This window comes from Schistocerca gregaria, chromosome X (genome assembly GCF_023897955.1).
Source record: "Schistocerca gregaria isolate iqSchGreg1 chromosome X, iqSchGreg1.2, whole genome shotgun sequence".
Taxonomy (NCBI): Eukaryota; Metazoa; Arthropoda; class Insecta; order Orthoptera; family Acrididae; genus Schistocerca; species Schistocerca gregaria.
In genome coordinates this window covers 66,317,375-66,336,495 of record NC_064931.1, presented here as the reverse complement: position 1 = coordinate 66,336,495, position 19,121 = coordinate 66,317,375, and the positions used below count along the sequence as shown (strand labels likewise).

The window sequence follows — 19,121 nt, the reverse complement described above, 5'->3', positions numbered from 1 at the left end:
AACGATGCTCATATCCAGTAGAATAACTAGCACTTCAAGATGTCAACAGATTACCAGGAAAGTCTTGATGAATTACATATAAGCTGGATGAGCTTTAACAGAGGAAAGGGAGAATGTTGAGTTCTCTCAGTTTCCCGCTGAGATGTTAAGATGGAGATTTAGTACCAGTTTTCACCAATATTAAGCATTACATCAACTCCTGAGCGGCAAGCAAGATGAAACATCAGGTGAGCATGGCACTTGTGAGAGACAGGATTTGAGACATCCACCACAGTCTGTATGTGGTAGCCAGGGAGCTTTCACATCTTTACCTGCACATAGCTGCCTCCTTAGCAGCTGAAGATTGGGACAAAGTAGACAATACCTCTTGGTCTCTAGCTGAGTGCGGCAGGAAGGCTACCTCAGCATACCAGTTGGTGAAGTTTGACTGCAAGAGTACAGTACAATCACCAACAAACTTTACATATTCACATACACCTTTACCTTTTACCCAAATGAATACAGACTCATTTACAGATATTTTCCTCCTGTTACGAGTATATAAAGACAAAGCAGAAGTGGACATATAAGCAGATTTAGCAAAGTCTTTATTAGCAAGTTCGGCCATATGGTAGGTGCGAAATGCAATAATGTCTCTGTCAACGAAACTTTCGAGTCCACCAACATTTGGTACTCCAGAACCTCCACGGACAATGGCTACAGTAAACCATTCGTTACCATGACCAAATGAATCATTAATATCTAAACTAAAATTAAGTCAGCATCCACAGAAAACAGATGGTCTGTCCAGCAAGGCCTGAGCAGCGACAGACTTGAGTGGTATGCGATTCTTCTTGTCTCCAGATGTTGTAGCAAACTCGATAGTTTTGTACACTGTCTGCTTAGAACGGCGGCGGTATCTTATGTACGACTACAAGAGTAATAAAACACAGCAGATGGAGGACACTCGCACTGTTATTAATGTAAGTGGCAAGCAATTTGATGACACCACTTTGAGTGTATTTAGCAGGGGTCTCAGCTTTTGGGATGACTATAAATCTACCAATTTCAGGTTTCATCAGTGCAGTAGAGCAAGTAGCCAACACACTTCAACCCACCAGATGTGATAGAAGAAATTTTCTGGGAGACCTGCAGGACACTCACCAAGACAAAGCCTCCAAAATCAAACATCTCAAGTGATGAGAGGCTCACATTCAAGGGGCTCCGGGAAGATAAAAACATCGTGGTGTTGCCAGCAGACAAAGGGAAATATACAGTCATTTTGTAGCAGGCTGATTATGATGAGAAACTGGGTTAACTTCTGAAGGACCCTGCATACAGACCTTTGGAATGTTACACTGTAGGCAAAGTGGACAAGACCAGGGCTCTCATGAAGGAAACCGGTATGCCTGACATGGTCACTAAACAACTATGATTGAGAATGCCAGTTCCACATAGACTACATGGGCTGCTGAAAGTACAGAAACAGGCCAATTGTCAGTAACAATGGCACACCAAGCAAGTACCTACCACAAAATCTAATATCATGATTAGTTTTCTTATGGTATCCCCGTTCACTAGGGTGCCACTGGAAGACTCATTGGAACTAATTGCAGAGATATTTGATGAGGCTCTGTTGGACCTGTTCAAGCATATACTGATATCAGCTTATTTTCTGTATGCAGGCCAGAAGGACCCTGCATACAGACCTTTGGAATGTTACACTGTAGGCAAAGTGGACAAGACCAGGGCTCTCATGAAGGAAACCGGTATGCCTGACATGGTCACTAAACAACTATGATTGAGAATGCCAGTTCCACATAGACTACATGGGCTGCTGAAAGTACAGAAACAGGCCAATTGTCAGTAACAATGGCACACCAAGCAAGTACCTACCACAAAATCTAATATCATGATTAGTTTTCTTATGGTATCCCCGTTCACTAGGGTGCCACTGGAAGACTCATTGGAACTAATTGCAGAGATATTTGATGAGGCTCTGTTGGACCTGTTCAAGCATATACTGATATCAGCTTATTTTCTGTATGCAGGCCAATATTATGAGCTGAGAGAAGGTTTAGCCAGGGAGAGCCCCCTCTGTCTCCAGTTTTGCCAGTATGTTCATAGACAGATTTGAAGAGATGCATTAGAGATGGCTAGATACAAACCCACATGCTTTTTCAGATATGTGAATGGCACCTTTGTGATCTGGCCTCATGGTAGGGGTAGGCTCAATGAGTTTCTGGAACATCTAAACTCATGCCACCCATATATAAGTTCACCCTGGAACCAGAAAGGATGGCCAGTTGCTGTTTCTGGATGTACTTGTCAAAAGAAGAGCAGATGGCTCATTTGGCCACTGTGTGTATCTCAAACCTACATATACTGATATGTACCTGCAGGCCAGCAGCTGCCACCACCCAGTGCAGAAGAGCAGAGTTCTGAAGACATTGATCCACAGGGCACACACCTTATAAGACCCATATAGTTTGGCAGTAGAAACAGAGCATCTACGATCAGTGTTCTGCGAGAATGTATACACAGCCAGACAGTTTCAGAAGGCCCTTCAACAAGCCCCTCCGCCATACAATCTAGAAGACCAAGCTGAGGCAAAAACTGTGGTGAATCTGCCCTAATTGGGATCTATGTCTGCCAAAATCAGCAGAATTCTCAGGAAGCACGACATCAAGTGTGTGTTGTGTCCATCTACCAAGATAAGAGGGCTACTGGGAAATGTGAAAGACAATCTCAGACCACAAAAAACAGGAATTTATAATACACTTCGCTAATGTGCCATGTCGTACATTGACTAAACACTTAGGACAGTGGACATCAGATGCAAAGAACATCAGGGGCTCACACAACTGATACACGCAACTATATCAGCCATTGCTGAGCACTGTCTGGAACTCAAATCATTCCATGAACTGTAATGAAACCAGGGTTCTTGTGCAAACCTCCAGATACTGGGACACTTCATAAGAGAGAGTCCGTAGAGATAAAGATGATGGAAAACCTCATGAACTGTGACATGGGGTACCAACTAAGTAGAGTCTTGTGATCTTGCACTAGAGTTGCTGACATTGCAATGTGGGCAGCAGCAGAACTGCACAAAAAGTAGATCTGAGGGTGTGGACAAGGGAAACTAACCCCCAGAGCACCAGCTCACCAGACTGAAGATGAAACGTTGCAGGGCACTTCTAGGAGGAGTAGACTACAAACAGAACGCCAGCACACAGACAGGTGCATGGGATGAAGCCAAAACACTGGCACTTGGCCTGGCACACCAGACCAAAGAGGGAATGCCTAAGAACATTTCTAGTGGGAGCAGACTGCAGAGAGAACACTTGTTGCAGCAGTGGGCTGAAAATGGAATGCCAGCCCACACAAGTGCTCCGGACCAAAGAGGGAGCACCTAAGGACATTGCTAATGGGAGCGGACTGCAGGCAGAGTACCTGGAACCTACCATGGAGGAGGAAGAATGTACATAAAAGTACTGGATCCATTTTACTCAGTGACGAAGTTAACAAGTCATGTTTCCAAAACATTGTGCAAGAATGATGCTGATATCCAGCAGAATACATCTCACGATGTCAACAGATTGCCAGAAAAGCCTGAATAATTATATTTTGTATCTTGTTTACAAGGCAGTCAAGCCAGTTGAGGCAGAAACCCCTCAAAATTGCAGTGTACAAGAGGATTAGTATGCACTTTAAAATGAACTGTGATGGATTAGAGGAAACAACTAAACACAGTTGGTTTATTCACGATAGATCAGTTTATTTTGAGTGCTGCCTCAAAACAGGATACATCAGTACAAAGATATGAAATGAAATAAGTGAGATCTTACGATATCATGAAATAGCTGGAATTGATTTGATAATTTCATACCAAGAACAATTTAAATTGGTCCCATGTCTAGCAGTGTCCAGACAAATAATGTATCCGAATATAAAATGTTATGTTGTGGAAAAAAAAGAAATGGTTGCTGATATCTCAACCTCCAAATAAAAGCATTCAAAACTCTATGAGTTTAAAAGCTAAAACATTAACTCCCAAAAATGTCGTACTTGGCACACATACAAAAGGTCTCGAAAAAACTTATCCATGCTCTCAGCTCACTGTGTCATGTGACCAACTAATCTAGTCAAAAGTCCATATGTGGCCAACCACATTTGTTCTCTCATTTCTTTCATAAATTGTTAAACAAATCACTTTCTTCTCTTTTTTAGTAAAAAGGTTGTTACATCTTTGGGATTGACACACATTAGTCAAGACTCTTAATTTATTTACGCCTGCTATTTCCACACTGTGTTTTTTAAATATCTTATTTTATAATACTAAAATCCAACTTTTCATACAATAACCATGCAATCAAATCTTATCACAATCGTCAGTGTAAAACCTTACCTGTTCCTCAGTGGATGATTTGTCTTGGCATATAGTGTTAGTATTTATGTCTCTTGTTTCTAAAAAACTAATTTAATTTACTGTGTTGTCTATATACTTATTAGTTGTTCTGCAGACAACATGATGTAGCTTTCTAATACTGGTCATAGGTTTTCTTTAACTTAAATGGTTTGATCATAAATATAGTTGTAGCCCACATAGGTGCTACTTTGCATTGTTATGTTATAAAAAAAATACACAATTGAAACTAATTATACTCATACATCCAAATTATATTTACTTAGTAATGGTGGCACACACTTCAGCACTGCTGCAGGAATTGTTCTGTCACTGATATTTCGATATTCTCCTCAGCCCTTGCACACACTGCACATTGGAAAGTTGTCAACAACTTTCATTCTAAAATGTTTCATGTGGATGATGTTGGACAGTTTTTAGCAATTATATTGTGCAATACACAGTTGTACTAGTTATTTTGTTATTGACTATCGACTTAGGTCAATTTCAGACCATCCATGGGCCATACAAAAATACTGTATTCCTCAACTGCAATGCTACACATTCTGGAAAGTTCGACTAAAGTATAACATGATGTACCCAACGTGACCTCTGTAAACATTTACGTGCACTTTGATATTTACATATGAATGCATTCTGTGGCAGCAACTGCTTGTATGTTGGTTGTAAGGGGGAGAGTAGAGGACCATGTTGGATATAACACATTATACTGTAGTAGAACTTTTCAAAATATGTAAGCATTGGAGTTTTGAAATACACTGTTATGTAGATTTTATGACTTATGGATGGCTTGAAATCAACCAAAATCGATATGTCAGTAATAAAACAGCTAGATAACTGTATGTTGTACAACGCAGTTCTTGATTTTTCATTCTAATGGTCACTTCCTGACCTGAATTCAATTGCCAGACAGAACAATACCTGAAAGCAACTTGTCATGATGGGTGCTCAGTAAGTCGAACTGGACACTGTTTGGCTAACTCACTGTGTTCAAACTCCCATGACAACAATTGGGATTGTGTTGATGGTGTCACAAAGACTATTGACCATTCTGCTGAAGCATCCCTCCTGCAGTCTTCCAACCAATTTTGAAGACAGTCTATTCTGTGACGGAATAAAGAGTGTTTCTCTGCTGCCGGCAGGTATCTCTATATTGGTTCAAATATCAACCAACAGTAGAAAGCTTACTTTCAGCCTTTGGGCAGAGAAGGTCAAATGCTGCTGAGCTATAAAGAAGAGTAAACAAGTAGCATGGAAACAGTCCCTGAATACCATAAACAGTTGTATGGTAGACCATTACAAAGGTATCATGGAGAAGTGGGTGGACTCCATTTACTGCTGTAATGCAAAACTGAAATTTCTCCAACAACCCATGGGTCAAAGCCCAGACAATAGGGTAACATTTTGTCAGAGTAATAGCCACCACCAATCAGGATCCTGCTTTGCAGCACCACAGAATTGCCACTGAGAGGGGTGGTAGACTTGAGTTCCATCAGTTACAAAGTAACTTCTCTATGTGGGAACTGAATTCAGAATGGTCTGTGGCTCATGCTGGAGAAGCAAAGAAAATCTCACCACCCTTTCTAATTTCATGTGGACATCTCTACAACTTCCTGACTTGTGGAGAGAAATCATTTTAATTCCTCTATTGAAACCTGGTCCAGTTAGCTGTCACAGTGTTACCCTCTCTAGCTGCATTGGAAACACCTTAGAGTAGCAGCCAGTCATCATCAAGTCTAGATTTTAGAATCCTTTGTTATTTTCAGTGTGGTTTCAGGAGATTTAGATTGACCATTGATAATCCAACCTTCCTGGAAGAGGCTATACAACTGGCCTTCTTGCGCAGGCTTCACATGACAAGTGTTTTTATCCATGTTGAGAAGGTGTACAACACTATTTGGAAGCTTAATGTCCTTAGGAAGCTCCGTGAGTCAGGAGGCATCTGAGAAAATTTGCCCCTATTCCTTTTCCAGTATTATTTTAAATATAGTGTCTACAATATCTCATCCAATTATTTTGGACAATAGAACAATATCCCTCTAGGTAGTGTTTTAAAACTAACAGTATTTGCAAGTGCTACTAACAGTATTGTGATGGTCATGTCAGAATGTCAATGAGGGTGTGAATGATACTCTATGTAGATAATTTTGAAACTAGTATAGCCACAGCTAAAATAATTATACATAATTTATTAAATGATTCCTACAGTATAACAGTGTTTACATGCAGGTGTTAAAACTATTAAAATATAAAACTAAATGAAAAATCCAATAGTTCACTGTATTTATGTAAGTCAGTTAGAAATTCACACACTATAATCGCTTTACCGATTAAAATACATTCTCATGGGCCTTTGTCAAGCAACAGACAATGCCCCTCATAAATGTTGTCCAGAAAAATATTGGGTGTGGAAGCTACCATGCTTATGTGTGTTTGTCTAATGGTATTTGTAGAAGTTGACAACACCATCTATGAAGCATCAGATGGGCAGCCCTCGCACACACTCTGGCAAAGCACTCAACACCTTGTGGATTGTGTTGTCAGCTGCTATGATCACTATTATGTTGGTGACAAACAAACATAAGGTTGTTGGCTTCCGGATCCAATATTTTACTGTATAACATTACATTACATTATCCGTTGCTTGATATAGGTGCACAGGGACATATTTTAATCAGTAAAAGATGACATTTCGTGATTTTAACACAAACATATACCAGAAGATGCAACTTAAAAGTTGTGAAACTGTTAGTGTGAGCCTCTAACAACAAATACAGCTACAGCAGACTATTGATCTTTTCATTCAGTTTTATATTTTAATAGGTAAAGCACATGTTTGTAAACACTGTTATACTGCACGAATTGGTCAATGAATTATGTCTGCCATAGATGCAAATGGGCGCAATAGAAGAGGGCAGCCTCTGGATATAAATGCCTTTTATTGTTTATTTTTTTCAATTGTTCAGTCTTCTTGCTCATGAGGGTTTATTTCAGGGAACTCGGCCAGCGTGGTAATTATGCCAGTACAGTCTTTCCCAGTGTGTCGCCTTGGGCCATCATTTTTGTCAATGGCAGTGTATACCGAGTGCCTGCTGATGCTGCATCAGGCCCCCATGGATGTCTCTCATAACCGAGCACATAGCAGGTCCAGCCACGCCATTTGCTTTTATCACAGAGAAGATGGCCAATTGATGGCAGTATGACCCAGTGCCCCAAACTCGCACCAAAGGATGAATAGATATGGCTGGCTGCTTCAGGTCCTAGTGGTGTAGGGATGGAGAGAGCTCATTTCAAGCCCCATAACATGTGAAAGTGGCTATGTCTCGGCAGTGTAGCTGAGGTGGCAGCAGAGTGCAGGGGTGCTGAGAGTCTGACCAGTCGGGCAGCAGTCGAGGATCTGAGACCTGCTAATGATGGTGGCAGCTGCACCATAGGTACATCATCTTTACAGCAGCATCCAACACTGTTGTCCATTGATGACTGGTTGGTCCCAGGGAGTATAAATATTGCTGTCAGGAGGCTAATCATGCTGAAGAAGTAGCCTTGCTTCATTCTTTCATTGGGCAGAAACTTCTCAAAGGGTGGTCAGTGCCCAAGGACCCTGTCATTATCTCACAGAAGTAGGCCGGAGTGCAGAGGTGACTCACTGGTGCTGGGGGTTACTGTGTCGGCACAGGTTGCTGACTGCAGCACTCAATACCCAAAACACAATGCTGCAGCTGCAGGCGTTATTTGGTTCATAACACTATTATGTCCACATCTCCCAGCATTGGAGGTAGCATGTGTCAGACAGATTGAGGGACAAAAAGATACATAGAAGAACAATTTTCATTGACACAGGTCATAAAAGCTGATGTTGGGTAAAATGGAGGAGAGGAGAAATAGGGAAAGATATAGAGGGCTCAGGTTGTACACCAGCCATTGAAGCCAAGCATGAAGTGCTCAGTAGCATGGCCCATAAGAGAGATCTAAAGGCAAAGCCTATTCCAGTTCAGTCAAAGGTGTACCATATCCCATCAGAAACTGGGTTGCCTGTGAAAACAGCAATGTAGTAGTAGTAGTAGTAGTAATTTTATTTATCTGTAGATATCTTTTAGAAGGGCCAGCCGGAGTGGCCGAGCAGTTCTAGGCACTACAGTCTGGAACCGCGCAACCGCTATGGTCACAGGTTCGAATCCTGTCTCGGGCGTGGATGTGTGTGATGTCCTTAGGTTAGTTAGGTTTAAGTAGTTCTAAGTTCTAGAGGACTGATGACCTCTGAAGTTAAGTCCCATAGCGCTCAGAGCCATTTGAACCAATCTTTTACAAGGGTATTGGACACACCTGGTTATCACAACATAAGAACAACAAAAATAAAGTAATTCACATATACAGACTTGTAGCTCTAGAACAACAATGAACGGACAGGTAGTTAGTCGTGACCTTATAGTAGGAACCATCATGGCATTTACCTGAAATAATTTAGGGATACCGTGGGAAACCTAAATATGGATGGTTGGAAGAAGATTGGAACCTCCACCCTCCCAAATACAATGCCACTCTGTTTGTTTAAAATGGTGCTACCTCAATCTGTTTGTCCCTAGTGTACAGTACTGTTCTAGAAGTAAGTTATTTAATAATAATAAAAGGCTGCCACGCTGTTCATTCATTTCTCACTCTCAGTCACTACACACACTATCAGCTGATGTTAGGACCATTTTGTACACCACAGCTTCATATTTGCTAGCCTGAGAAAACTGAGTCAGCCTCTCTGTATAACAAGTGAGTTGAGCTCAGGAAGAAGATAAGGTGTTAGTATTATTGCTTGCTTAGCATTGAGAGTAAATTTTTCCATAAAATATGAAAAAGAAGGCAAATTATTATTATTTGTGTTACATTTTTACTAAACCCCTACTCTATGAGTATCTACGTAATCCTTCAGTGTGTAGAATGTTTGGATTAACAGGCACTTCTTAACTGCCTTTTTAAATAACATTGTTTTAACTGTTTCTTTACTATCCATTGGTAATTTTATTGTTCAGTTTTATTTCTTGGTAGAAAATACTCTTTTGAATTGTATGTTTATTCTTTCTTGGTAAATGTAAGTTCATCTAGATCTTGTTCCGAGGTCATGGAAGGAGCTTTTTGTGCAGTACTTCCCAATTTTGGTTTTAATGTGTGCAACTGCTTGGTAAATTCAGTCATATGACGCAGTTAAAATCCACAGTGTGTTTAACAGATCTGTACAGTGAGATCAACTACTATTTTTTGCTTACTATTCTTATGGCTCATTTCTGTAGATGGAAAATTGTGTTCATATTTTCAGCATTTGATCCATTGTTAAGAATTGAGTGTACATTTATTTTTAATTTTATCTACATGTCAGGTCCCGTAGGACCAAATTGAGGAGCAAATCTCCAAGGTCATGGAATGTGTCAGTACAGTTTATGAACCCAAAAAAGTCAGTCCATAAGTTTAAGTAAATGCATCAACAATACAACAAGAATCAACTTAATTTTTCAAGGAACTCCTCGACAGAATAGAAGAAGTGAATCATAAGGAAACTTTTCAGTTAGATTTTAAAGTGCGTGGATTACTGCTAAGATTTTTGAATTCGAGTGGTAGCTTATTGAAAATGGAAGCAACAATATACTGCACACCTTTCTGCACAAAAGTTATGGAAGTCCAATCCAAATTCAGTTTTAATTTCTGCTGAGTATTAACTGATTGAAAGCTGCTTATTCTTGGGAATAAGCTAATATTGTTGAGAAGAAATGACAGTAATATATATATTGAGAGCCCAATGTCAAAATACCCATACTCGTGAACAGTGGTCGACAAGAGGTTCGTGAAATTACACCACTCATCGCCCGAACCGACCATTTTTGAGCTAAAAATATCCTTTTGAATGGGTAGGGTTACCCCAAAATATAATACCATACGACATAAGTGAATGAATATAAGCAAAGTAGACTAATTTTCATGTTGAACGATCACTCACTTCAGATACCGTTCGAATAGTAAAAATGGCAGCATTAAATCTTTGAACAAGATCCTGAACGTGGGCTTTCCACGACAGCTTACTATCTATCTGAACACCCAGAAATTTGAACTGTTCAGTTTCAGTAATCATATGCCCATTCTGTGAAATTAAAACATCAGGTTTTGTTGAATTGTGTGTTATAAGCTGTAAAAACGGAGTCTTACTGTGATTTTGCGTTAGTTTATTTTCTACAAGCCGTGAACTTAGGTAATGTACTGCACTATTTGAAACCAAGCCAATGTTGCACACAACATGCTTTATTATCAAGCTAGTATCATCAATAAACAGAAATATTTTAGTGTTACGCGTAATACTAAAGGGCATATCATTTATATAAATAAGGAACAGGAGTGGCCCCAGCACTGATCCCTGGGGCAACCCCCACTTGACCATACCCCACTCAGACCCCACATCACAGCCATTATCAACATTGTGAATAATGACCTTTTTCTGTCTGTTGCTAAAGTGAGAGGTGAACCAGTTGTGAACTACTTCCCGTGTTCCATAATGGTCTAACTTCTGGAGCAATATTTTGTGATCAACACAATTAAATGCCTGAGTTAAATTAAAAAATATGCCAAGCGTTCAAAACCTTTTGTTTAACCTGTCCAGTACCTCACAGAGAAAAGAGAATATAGCATTTTTAGTTGTTAAACGATTTCTAATGCCAAACTGTACATTTGACAGCCAATTGTGTGATATAAAATGATCAATTATCCTTACATATGCAGCGCTTTCAACAACTTTTGCAAACACTGATGGCATAGAAATAGGTCTAAAATTATCTACGTTATCCCTTTCTCCCTTTTTATAAAGTGGCTTTACTACTGAGTACTTTAATCGTTCAGGAAACCGACCATTCCTAAAGGAAAAATTACAAATATGGCTAAATACAGGGCTAACATGTGCAGCATAGTACTTTAATATTCTGCTAGACACTCCATCATATCCATGAGAGTCCTTAGTCTTCAGTGATTTAATTATTGACTCAATCTCCCTCTTGTCTGTATCACAGAGGAACATTTCAGACACCAATATCGGAAAAGCATTTGCCAAGAAAGTTACATGATTCCCTGTAGAAACTAAATTTTTATTTAATTCACCAGCAATGCTCAGAAAATTATTGTTAAATACTGTACATATATCTGATTTATCAGTAACAGAAATATTTTTACTACTAACTGACTATATATTATCGACCTTGTGCTGCTGACCAGACACTACCGACCATATGGTTTTAATTTTATCCTGTGAATTAGCTGTTCTATTTGCATACCACATACTCTTTGCCTTCCTAAAAAGATTTTAAGCACCTTACAATACTGTTTGTAATGGACTACTGTAACTTGATTGTGAGTACTTCTAACATTTTGATAAATTCCTGCTTTGTTCTACAAGATATCCTTATCCCACTAGTCAGCCACCGAGGCTGCGTATTACTGCTAGTACCCCATTTGGAACGTTCTAATGGGAACATATGAATAGTATATAACTAAAAGACACTGGCTGTTACACACTTATGACAGGACTCTAAGGGCATAACATGCTGATATAACATTCGGTTTGCAAGTATCTTTGTGTGTTCACAACACTTCAACTGAGAATATTCATTCCTAAAAATCTTGCATTTTTTACGCTGCTTATAGAGATTATGTCTACAGTTAATCTAATAGTGTCATTTTCCCCTCTTCAAACTGAAATTCATGGTGTTTGTCTGCATTCCAAGTAAGAGTTGTTATTGAATGGATACTGTACATGGACTATGTACAAGTTAGTTAATATGGTGTATCATCATTGTATAGCAGTTCCGGTACTACTTGAGTACAGCTTTTGATGTGGGCATGACCACAAATCAGCTATTCAACCATATGAATGACGAGTGCTAAATCCTAGAGTGAGATTGGCCACCAAGTGGCAGAACATGCTGTTGAGTGTAGAATGGCTACCTTCATTGGGTGTTTCACAACTTGTGCCGCCTGGATTCCACCACCACCACCACCACCACCACCACCACCACCACCACCTCTACCACCTCTCAAATACCATTTCAACATATCTTTCAGTTCCTTAATACCTCTAGCCTCAATCTCTGCCAGTCCCTCTCCTCCATTGATCATCTCCACTGTTCCCACCTCTTTCCATTCATGCCGTAACTTTTTACCATCACTGACTCACGCTTGCCCCACTGTTGTAACCAGGGCCTGTTTAAGGCCAAACCACCACAAGCCTCTGTTTGGGGAACCAAACTGAGGGGGCACCAGAGGGCCCACAATTGTAACATTCCAATGCAGGACATATCACAAGTAGTAGCAGCTGCTTCAAGTATCAGTCTGAGAAGGGCTCCTGACAGTAATTTGAGTGAAGTCTTTGAATATTCGCCCATAACATTCTCTGTGGAGTCCTTCTCTCTCTTTCCTGTACTGTAATCCTCCTTATGCTCTCCAGTCCTTGCAGTCTAATTCAGTATGCAATTCACTACTGTGCCAGTCTTACAGTATATCAATGGAATTGCGATGATAAAATAAGAACTGTATCCTACCCCAGAGACAAGTGTAATATATCTGTCCCTGTAGCTATACTTCCAATAACATATATTTGCTGCAATTGGACTCAAGTGTGGTGGCTTTGCTGAGAGAACACACTTCGTTACAAAGTAACAGGACCATGGGTCTAATACGAACATGTGTCTCTTTTACTTTTCAAACATTAAAGTTACTCAATTAAAGAATGAAAATGTCACTTTGAAATAATAACCGCACAGTTACATTGATTTATTATTCTTTTTTATTTATTTATTTACATTTTCTTTGCATGGAGCCATTGTAATGATGGCTTTTGCAAACGTCAAGACTTAATACTATGGCTGTATTTATGCTTATAAAATACACTATATTCTGTAGCTGTTGCTTCTTATGTCTATTTTTTACATTTATCACATTACAACTGATATGCTAATGCCTCATGTTACAATCATCTCTTAAAATTCATTGAAAGAATATAAACATTTTTCTATTAGAAAAGATTTTAATTTTGTTTTAAAAACATTTCGCATGTACGTTCTTAGAGAGTTTGGTAGCTTGTTACACCAAATCAAACCACTGATATTTGGACTTCTATCAGTCATTTTTAACGTTGTTCTGTTACGGAAATAGTTACACTTTGTTCTAGTGTTGTGATCGCGTACATCACTGCCCTTGATAGCTTCTGTTGGTTGACTTATAAAAAATACAACTATTTTGAAGATGTACAGACAATATATTGTCAGATATTCATGCTGCACAAACACTTCACGACATGAATCTCTATGTCCCATCCCATGTATAAGTCTTATTGCTCTTTACTGTAGTAGTAGTATTCTTTTTAAATGTACATCAGCTGCACAGCCCCATAGTTCAGTTCTGTAATTAAGAAAGGGGTGAAGTGTTCCGTAATATACTAATTTCATTGTTTGGTTAGGAACTATCTTTGTGAGCTGGTTGAGGAGAGATATGGCACTACTGACTTTTCCGCATACGTAATTAATGTGGCATGTCCACCGCAAATTTTCATCAACATATACACCCAGGAATTTACAGTTACCATTTTCTGTTGCAGAGATATTACACACACTATTCATATTGTTGTGATGAGAACTGCCTGTTTTAAATGTCAGTAGTTGAGATTTGGTGACATTCACCTTGAGTCCCTGATCATTGAAGTATTTTGTTACTTCTGTTACACCACTAGTAGCAAGAGACTCTAGCTCTTTAGATTCGCTCCCATAGAATAAGATTGACGTGTCATCTGCATAGCTTACAATATGGGAGTTCCTTTTGCATATAACACAGTTCTGTAACAGTGCCTACACTCATCCAGTCTCATTTAACAGTTATGTTCGCTTCATGTTAACACTGAAGTAACCATTTCTATTTTGTGTTTCCACATTAATTAAACTGGTAATCACTGATCACAGAAACCTTTTCGTTTATATTTCTACTATCAGTATGTTCCTCCACCATAATGTCTGATTCTCAACACAACAATGTACCAACCATAAATCATCTAATCAATACCAAGTGCCTTTCCACGAAATAACTGAATTACTGAAATACTTTGCCTCTACAAACCAACATAATACTTTTGACTATTAATTCCACTTTCTGCCATATCCTTCCTACTCCTTACCTTCGACATGACTGCACGCGACATTACATTTGTTAGGGTATTATGTTACGTTTGTTAGTTATCAAATCTGTTGCTTCTATTGCTATGAAGTGGTACACAAGCCTACAGGGGTAATGTTACTTATATCTGAGCTGCCATGTGGCAGAAAATATTTACACTTGATAATGGTGTAATACTGAAATTGCAGTAGCAGTATAAAAACTTCTACAGCTATAAGGGTGAAATTATATCCTTTATTCAATGCATTAGGAAATGATCTTGTGCTGCAGGGAGATAGCAGAACAGCATATTACAGTCCATAACCACAAAGATGGCAATCAACATATCTGTACTGCGTATGTTGCACAGTCTTTTGTACTGATAGTAGTTGCTTACTGATTGTTAGAGGACACTCAACACTAAAGTGACTATGGTGTTTTTAGTGTCTGTAGATCAAATAAGGAGTATCATTATTCAAATGTTACAGATATTTTTAAGCTCCCACTTACCATTTTTTTTAGGTTTACTGACTGTATTGATGTTTTCTCACTACCACATAAAAAGAATTCAATAATGAATGTGTATTTTGGGTGTACTATTAAGGTTTTGCAGTTTAATTACAGAAAATAATGTTATGTGGAGCTAAAACTGAGGTTTCTTTCAGTCACTCCATACTGTGAACAAACATACTGTTGACAGTGTGAACAGTGTTTGTTGGTATGTGCATCCGATGTCTTCAGAGAGCATGCTGTAACTCATGAAGAGTTCATGGGCAGGTAGTGAAAACTGCAGTCTATGGACTGAGAACTTCATATGTGTATTCAATGAGATTAAGGTCTAGTGGTTTTTTTGAGCATTCTGTATTTCCAATACCTTTGCTGCTCCATGAGTTGGTAGGTGAGACATGATCTACATGCATTATTATATTGAAGTATGATTTCTTCCCTTTTTAAAGTAAATCATTTGACTTGTTACTACAGAATGTCCTAATGTTTATAAGCATTTGTCATATGATGTGGAAGCAGATGATGACAGGTGATCTGTTAATGAGAGATCCTACCCTAAACAGACAAAAACCTTCATTGATGTTATGTGAATCAGATCGTGTAAAGATTCCTACCAGTCCTAGGAGCATCATGAATATCTGTCTACAGATATTTTGAACTTACCTGTGAAGGTGACAAACTGCCATTTTATATGGATCCATTTTCCACGTGCTCTGGCTCATGTAACTTACTTTGATGTAGTGTATATGTTTGTTTGAGCACTCACACAAATAAATTTATAGTCAATGGCCACTTTAATAATACAGGGCATTTCGTATTAAATGAAGACTTTCACAATATTCAGCTTACCAAATATAAGTAAAGTAACATTGAGACACAACCCAAAGCAAACTGTTTTTACTCTGTTTCTAATCTGCCAATTAGACACTACCAGAAGTATTTTGACAAATGTTGCTTTCTTGTCTTTTTACTCCTTAATGTACTGCAGAAGCACTTTAACACAAATATTCAGTAATGTGCATGGTAAAAGTACGTTTATATGTCCACTGGGTTAGCAATATCATTACTGCTACAATACAAATCTTTGAAAAGCCTTTCTCAGTAATTCTTTTTTCCAAATATTTAAGCTTTGTGGATGTTTTATTTTTATTACTAACTTTACATTGTGACATATAGTTTCTCTGGTTCCCAGGCGTGTCACTTGAACAATGCAGATATGTGCATTGATAAGGTCAATGGTCATCACATTCATATTCACATTTCCAAAAATATTAATTAATATTTGCCTTTTGTGAAATATGATTATTATTTTATGCACATTTGTTCAGTTTCAGATATGGCAACAGTTTTCACAAGAGACAGGCCACTGTGTCACAACTAAGTTGCGGCTCATCCATACAAGCTCACGTAGAGTCAGAGGTGTGTGGCATTTGCAGTATGTGGAATGGGGTGATCAGGGCTGTCCTCTGAATGTTGGTCACTTTCTAGGTAACTGTAAATATTTTATGAATTTTATAAAACATATCACTAGTAAAAATATCAAAAGTCATTTGTTTCCAATGAAAGTTGTTGCACAAAATGTAAATGCCATGTAAACATCTGCCACACAACTCATCGTATTTTAGAATGCTACCACACATGCTCCATGGTAGTCTGAAAGTCTTATGTAAACTGAAAGAATAAAGTTTATTTGTTACAGTGGCAAGAAAATGTGTAGTGATAATTAACAGAAACTAGTGTTTTGTTTGTTTGCCTCCACAGTTGAGCAGTCAGCATGTGTGACTGCCATTAGAAGGAAGTTGGGATCAGTTTCTGGCACTGCCAGGGATTTTTCCTTTGTGAGTGAACTTGAAGGCGTTCATTCATTCATTCATTCATTCATTCAACATGTTCCATAAATGGTGCACCGTCAGCTTCATTGAGGAACCACTTGAATTAGAAGTAGTGACTTCAAAGTTCAGAAATCTTACAGCAGGCTGGAGAGCAATGTGCAAGCCATGTACCCCTTGATACTGCATCCAAATGCTGCCATAGGTAGAGGGTGATGTTGCGGCTAGTCGCCATCATGCACTCCTCTGTGTCTGTTATCATAGTTCATTATTTTTTAGTGTTGTGTCTATTTCTCAAAGCGTATGAATAGGTTAAAATCAGCATAAGTGTCTGGCAGTGATTTGAAGACCTTAGTTATGAAATCAGATTTAGTTCTTGTAATTTATATTTGCCATAACTGAATCAGTCATCAATCCAGTGACTGATTTGGCCACAGCAGGGAATCATTAAATATCATTCAGTTCGTAGTGATGTTCTTTGGCCTTTCTCACACAGGGGAGGGGATACACACATTAAGCATCAGAACCAGAAGTAGAACCCTACATCTTTGACGAGTCAAGGTGACATACCTGTTAACACCTTTCTAACCCTCTTGACACTTATTTCAGAAAGTCCAGTTTCATTTCTCCTCCAGCCTTTGTGATATAGTTGTTCTGTGATTTACAATGGTCACTTGATGCAAATGGTATTGTGTAACTATGGCTGCCTTCCAATGCCATCCAGTTCCACGTGAGGTAATGATCTATCTGTAGTGAGCTCAGTATGGCATTAAATCACCTTCAACCTACCTTCCTTCCTTTCTTCTTACCTTTCTTCATTCCTTCTGTCCTCCGCTCCGTACTATGGATTAAAAAAATGGTACTCAGTTGTCTCACTTGCCAACTTTCACACACTAGATCCATAAACACTTGTAATAGATGCTAGTTTGTTTGCTTTTCCCTCAATGCATGTGGTGGGTTCAGGTCCTGTAGCACTGGTTGGAATGACAGGAATAACCTGTCGGTATGAAAGATGTTAAAGTTTCAAAGTTTCTTAACTCAGTTTACAAAGGTTGCAGGAAAGGATAAATTATAATCTCTTTATTTATAAATTACTTTTGAAAGTGATTACCTAACAACAATAGCAGTAAATTCACTTTAAAGTTGTGTGTTAGATAATAGGAAATGTGAGTACTGAGTCTGAGCTACTTTATTATTATATCTGGCGACAATGCATCACAATATCAACACATACCAAATGTAAAGGCGCATTGCCCATTTTGGATATGTTTACTGGTCCTAAGGCTAAATAGAAATGGTGTGGTGCAGTTTTAATCAGGTCTCATGGTGAAGAGTGTGCCATTCTTCATGATTATTAATACATATATATAACCTCCCTCCTCCTTCCCCACCCCAGTGTCTCTCTCTCTCTCTCTCTCTCTCTCTCTCTCTCTCTCTCTCTCTCTCTCTCAACATGGCTCCACTCCATTTCAGGTTGTTCAGCAAATTTGAAAAAAGTGCAGCAAGCCATTCCAAGTCAGATATTGTGGAATACCGTTCTACTGAGAGAGTGGTTGGGCTAAGTGTAAAAGCTTCTAATGATCTACTGCGATGAAAATTAGAAATTTCAACATCATTATTTATAAGTTTCTTTTCCATAACAGAAAGAAAAAAGCTTAAGGCCTAATTCGAGCATAGGTGGAATCTGAATAAGTGGTAACAAGGACTCCAAACTGTTATAAGGTGTCAGTACTGTCTGAAGCAATTTTGCTTTAGATTTAATGGCTTGCCCTACTTTGTGTCAATGCTCCATTATTAACCTTCATGTTACAGCAAGAGACCCAGCAAAAATCAGGCTTTAGTAGTTATAATGTCCCAGTTTAATGAAAAATGTTCAGTTGAATTACCCTGTTAATATGGTAACTTGAAGGCAGGAGCTAATGGTGATTACTACCATGAGACAGCATATCATTTGTGTTTTTGGAGAATTGTGTCATTTGCGCTTTTGGAAATTTGTGCCTTGAATGTAATGTTTTTGAATTTGCTCATTGTGAAACCTAGTTTGCCCCTATATGCAAACTGATGGGTAATTTATTTCCCAGTTGAATCTCTCTACAGCCTCTCTCTGTTCCACTGGTAGTGAATTATGATATTCAGTAGCAGTAGGAGTAGCTGTAGTGCTGTGCTGTGTTTGTAAAGTCTCACTGCACTGTCTTCCATAAGCTGGGCAAGAT

At 38.7% G+C, this 19,121-nt stretch overlaps 1 protein-coding gene across 1 annotated transcript in view; it reads left to right on the top strand.

Annotated features, from left to right (window-relative positions):
- The window catches only part of LOC126298291 (tyrosine-protein phosphatase non-receptor type 14), a 186,254-nt gene that overhangs the window by 141,092 nt on the left and 26,041 nt on the right, over window positions 1-19,121 (top strand). The window contains exon 20 of the mRNA XM_049989589.1: window positions 16,408-16,567. Coding sequence (XP_049845546.1) covers window positions 16,408-16,567 — 160 coding nt within the window. The remainder of the gene's footprint in view (window positions 1-16,407; window positions 16,568-19,121) is intronic.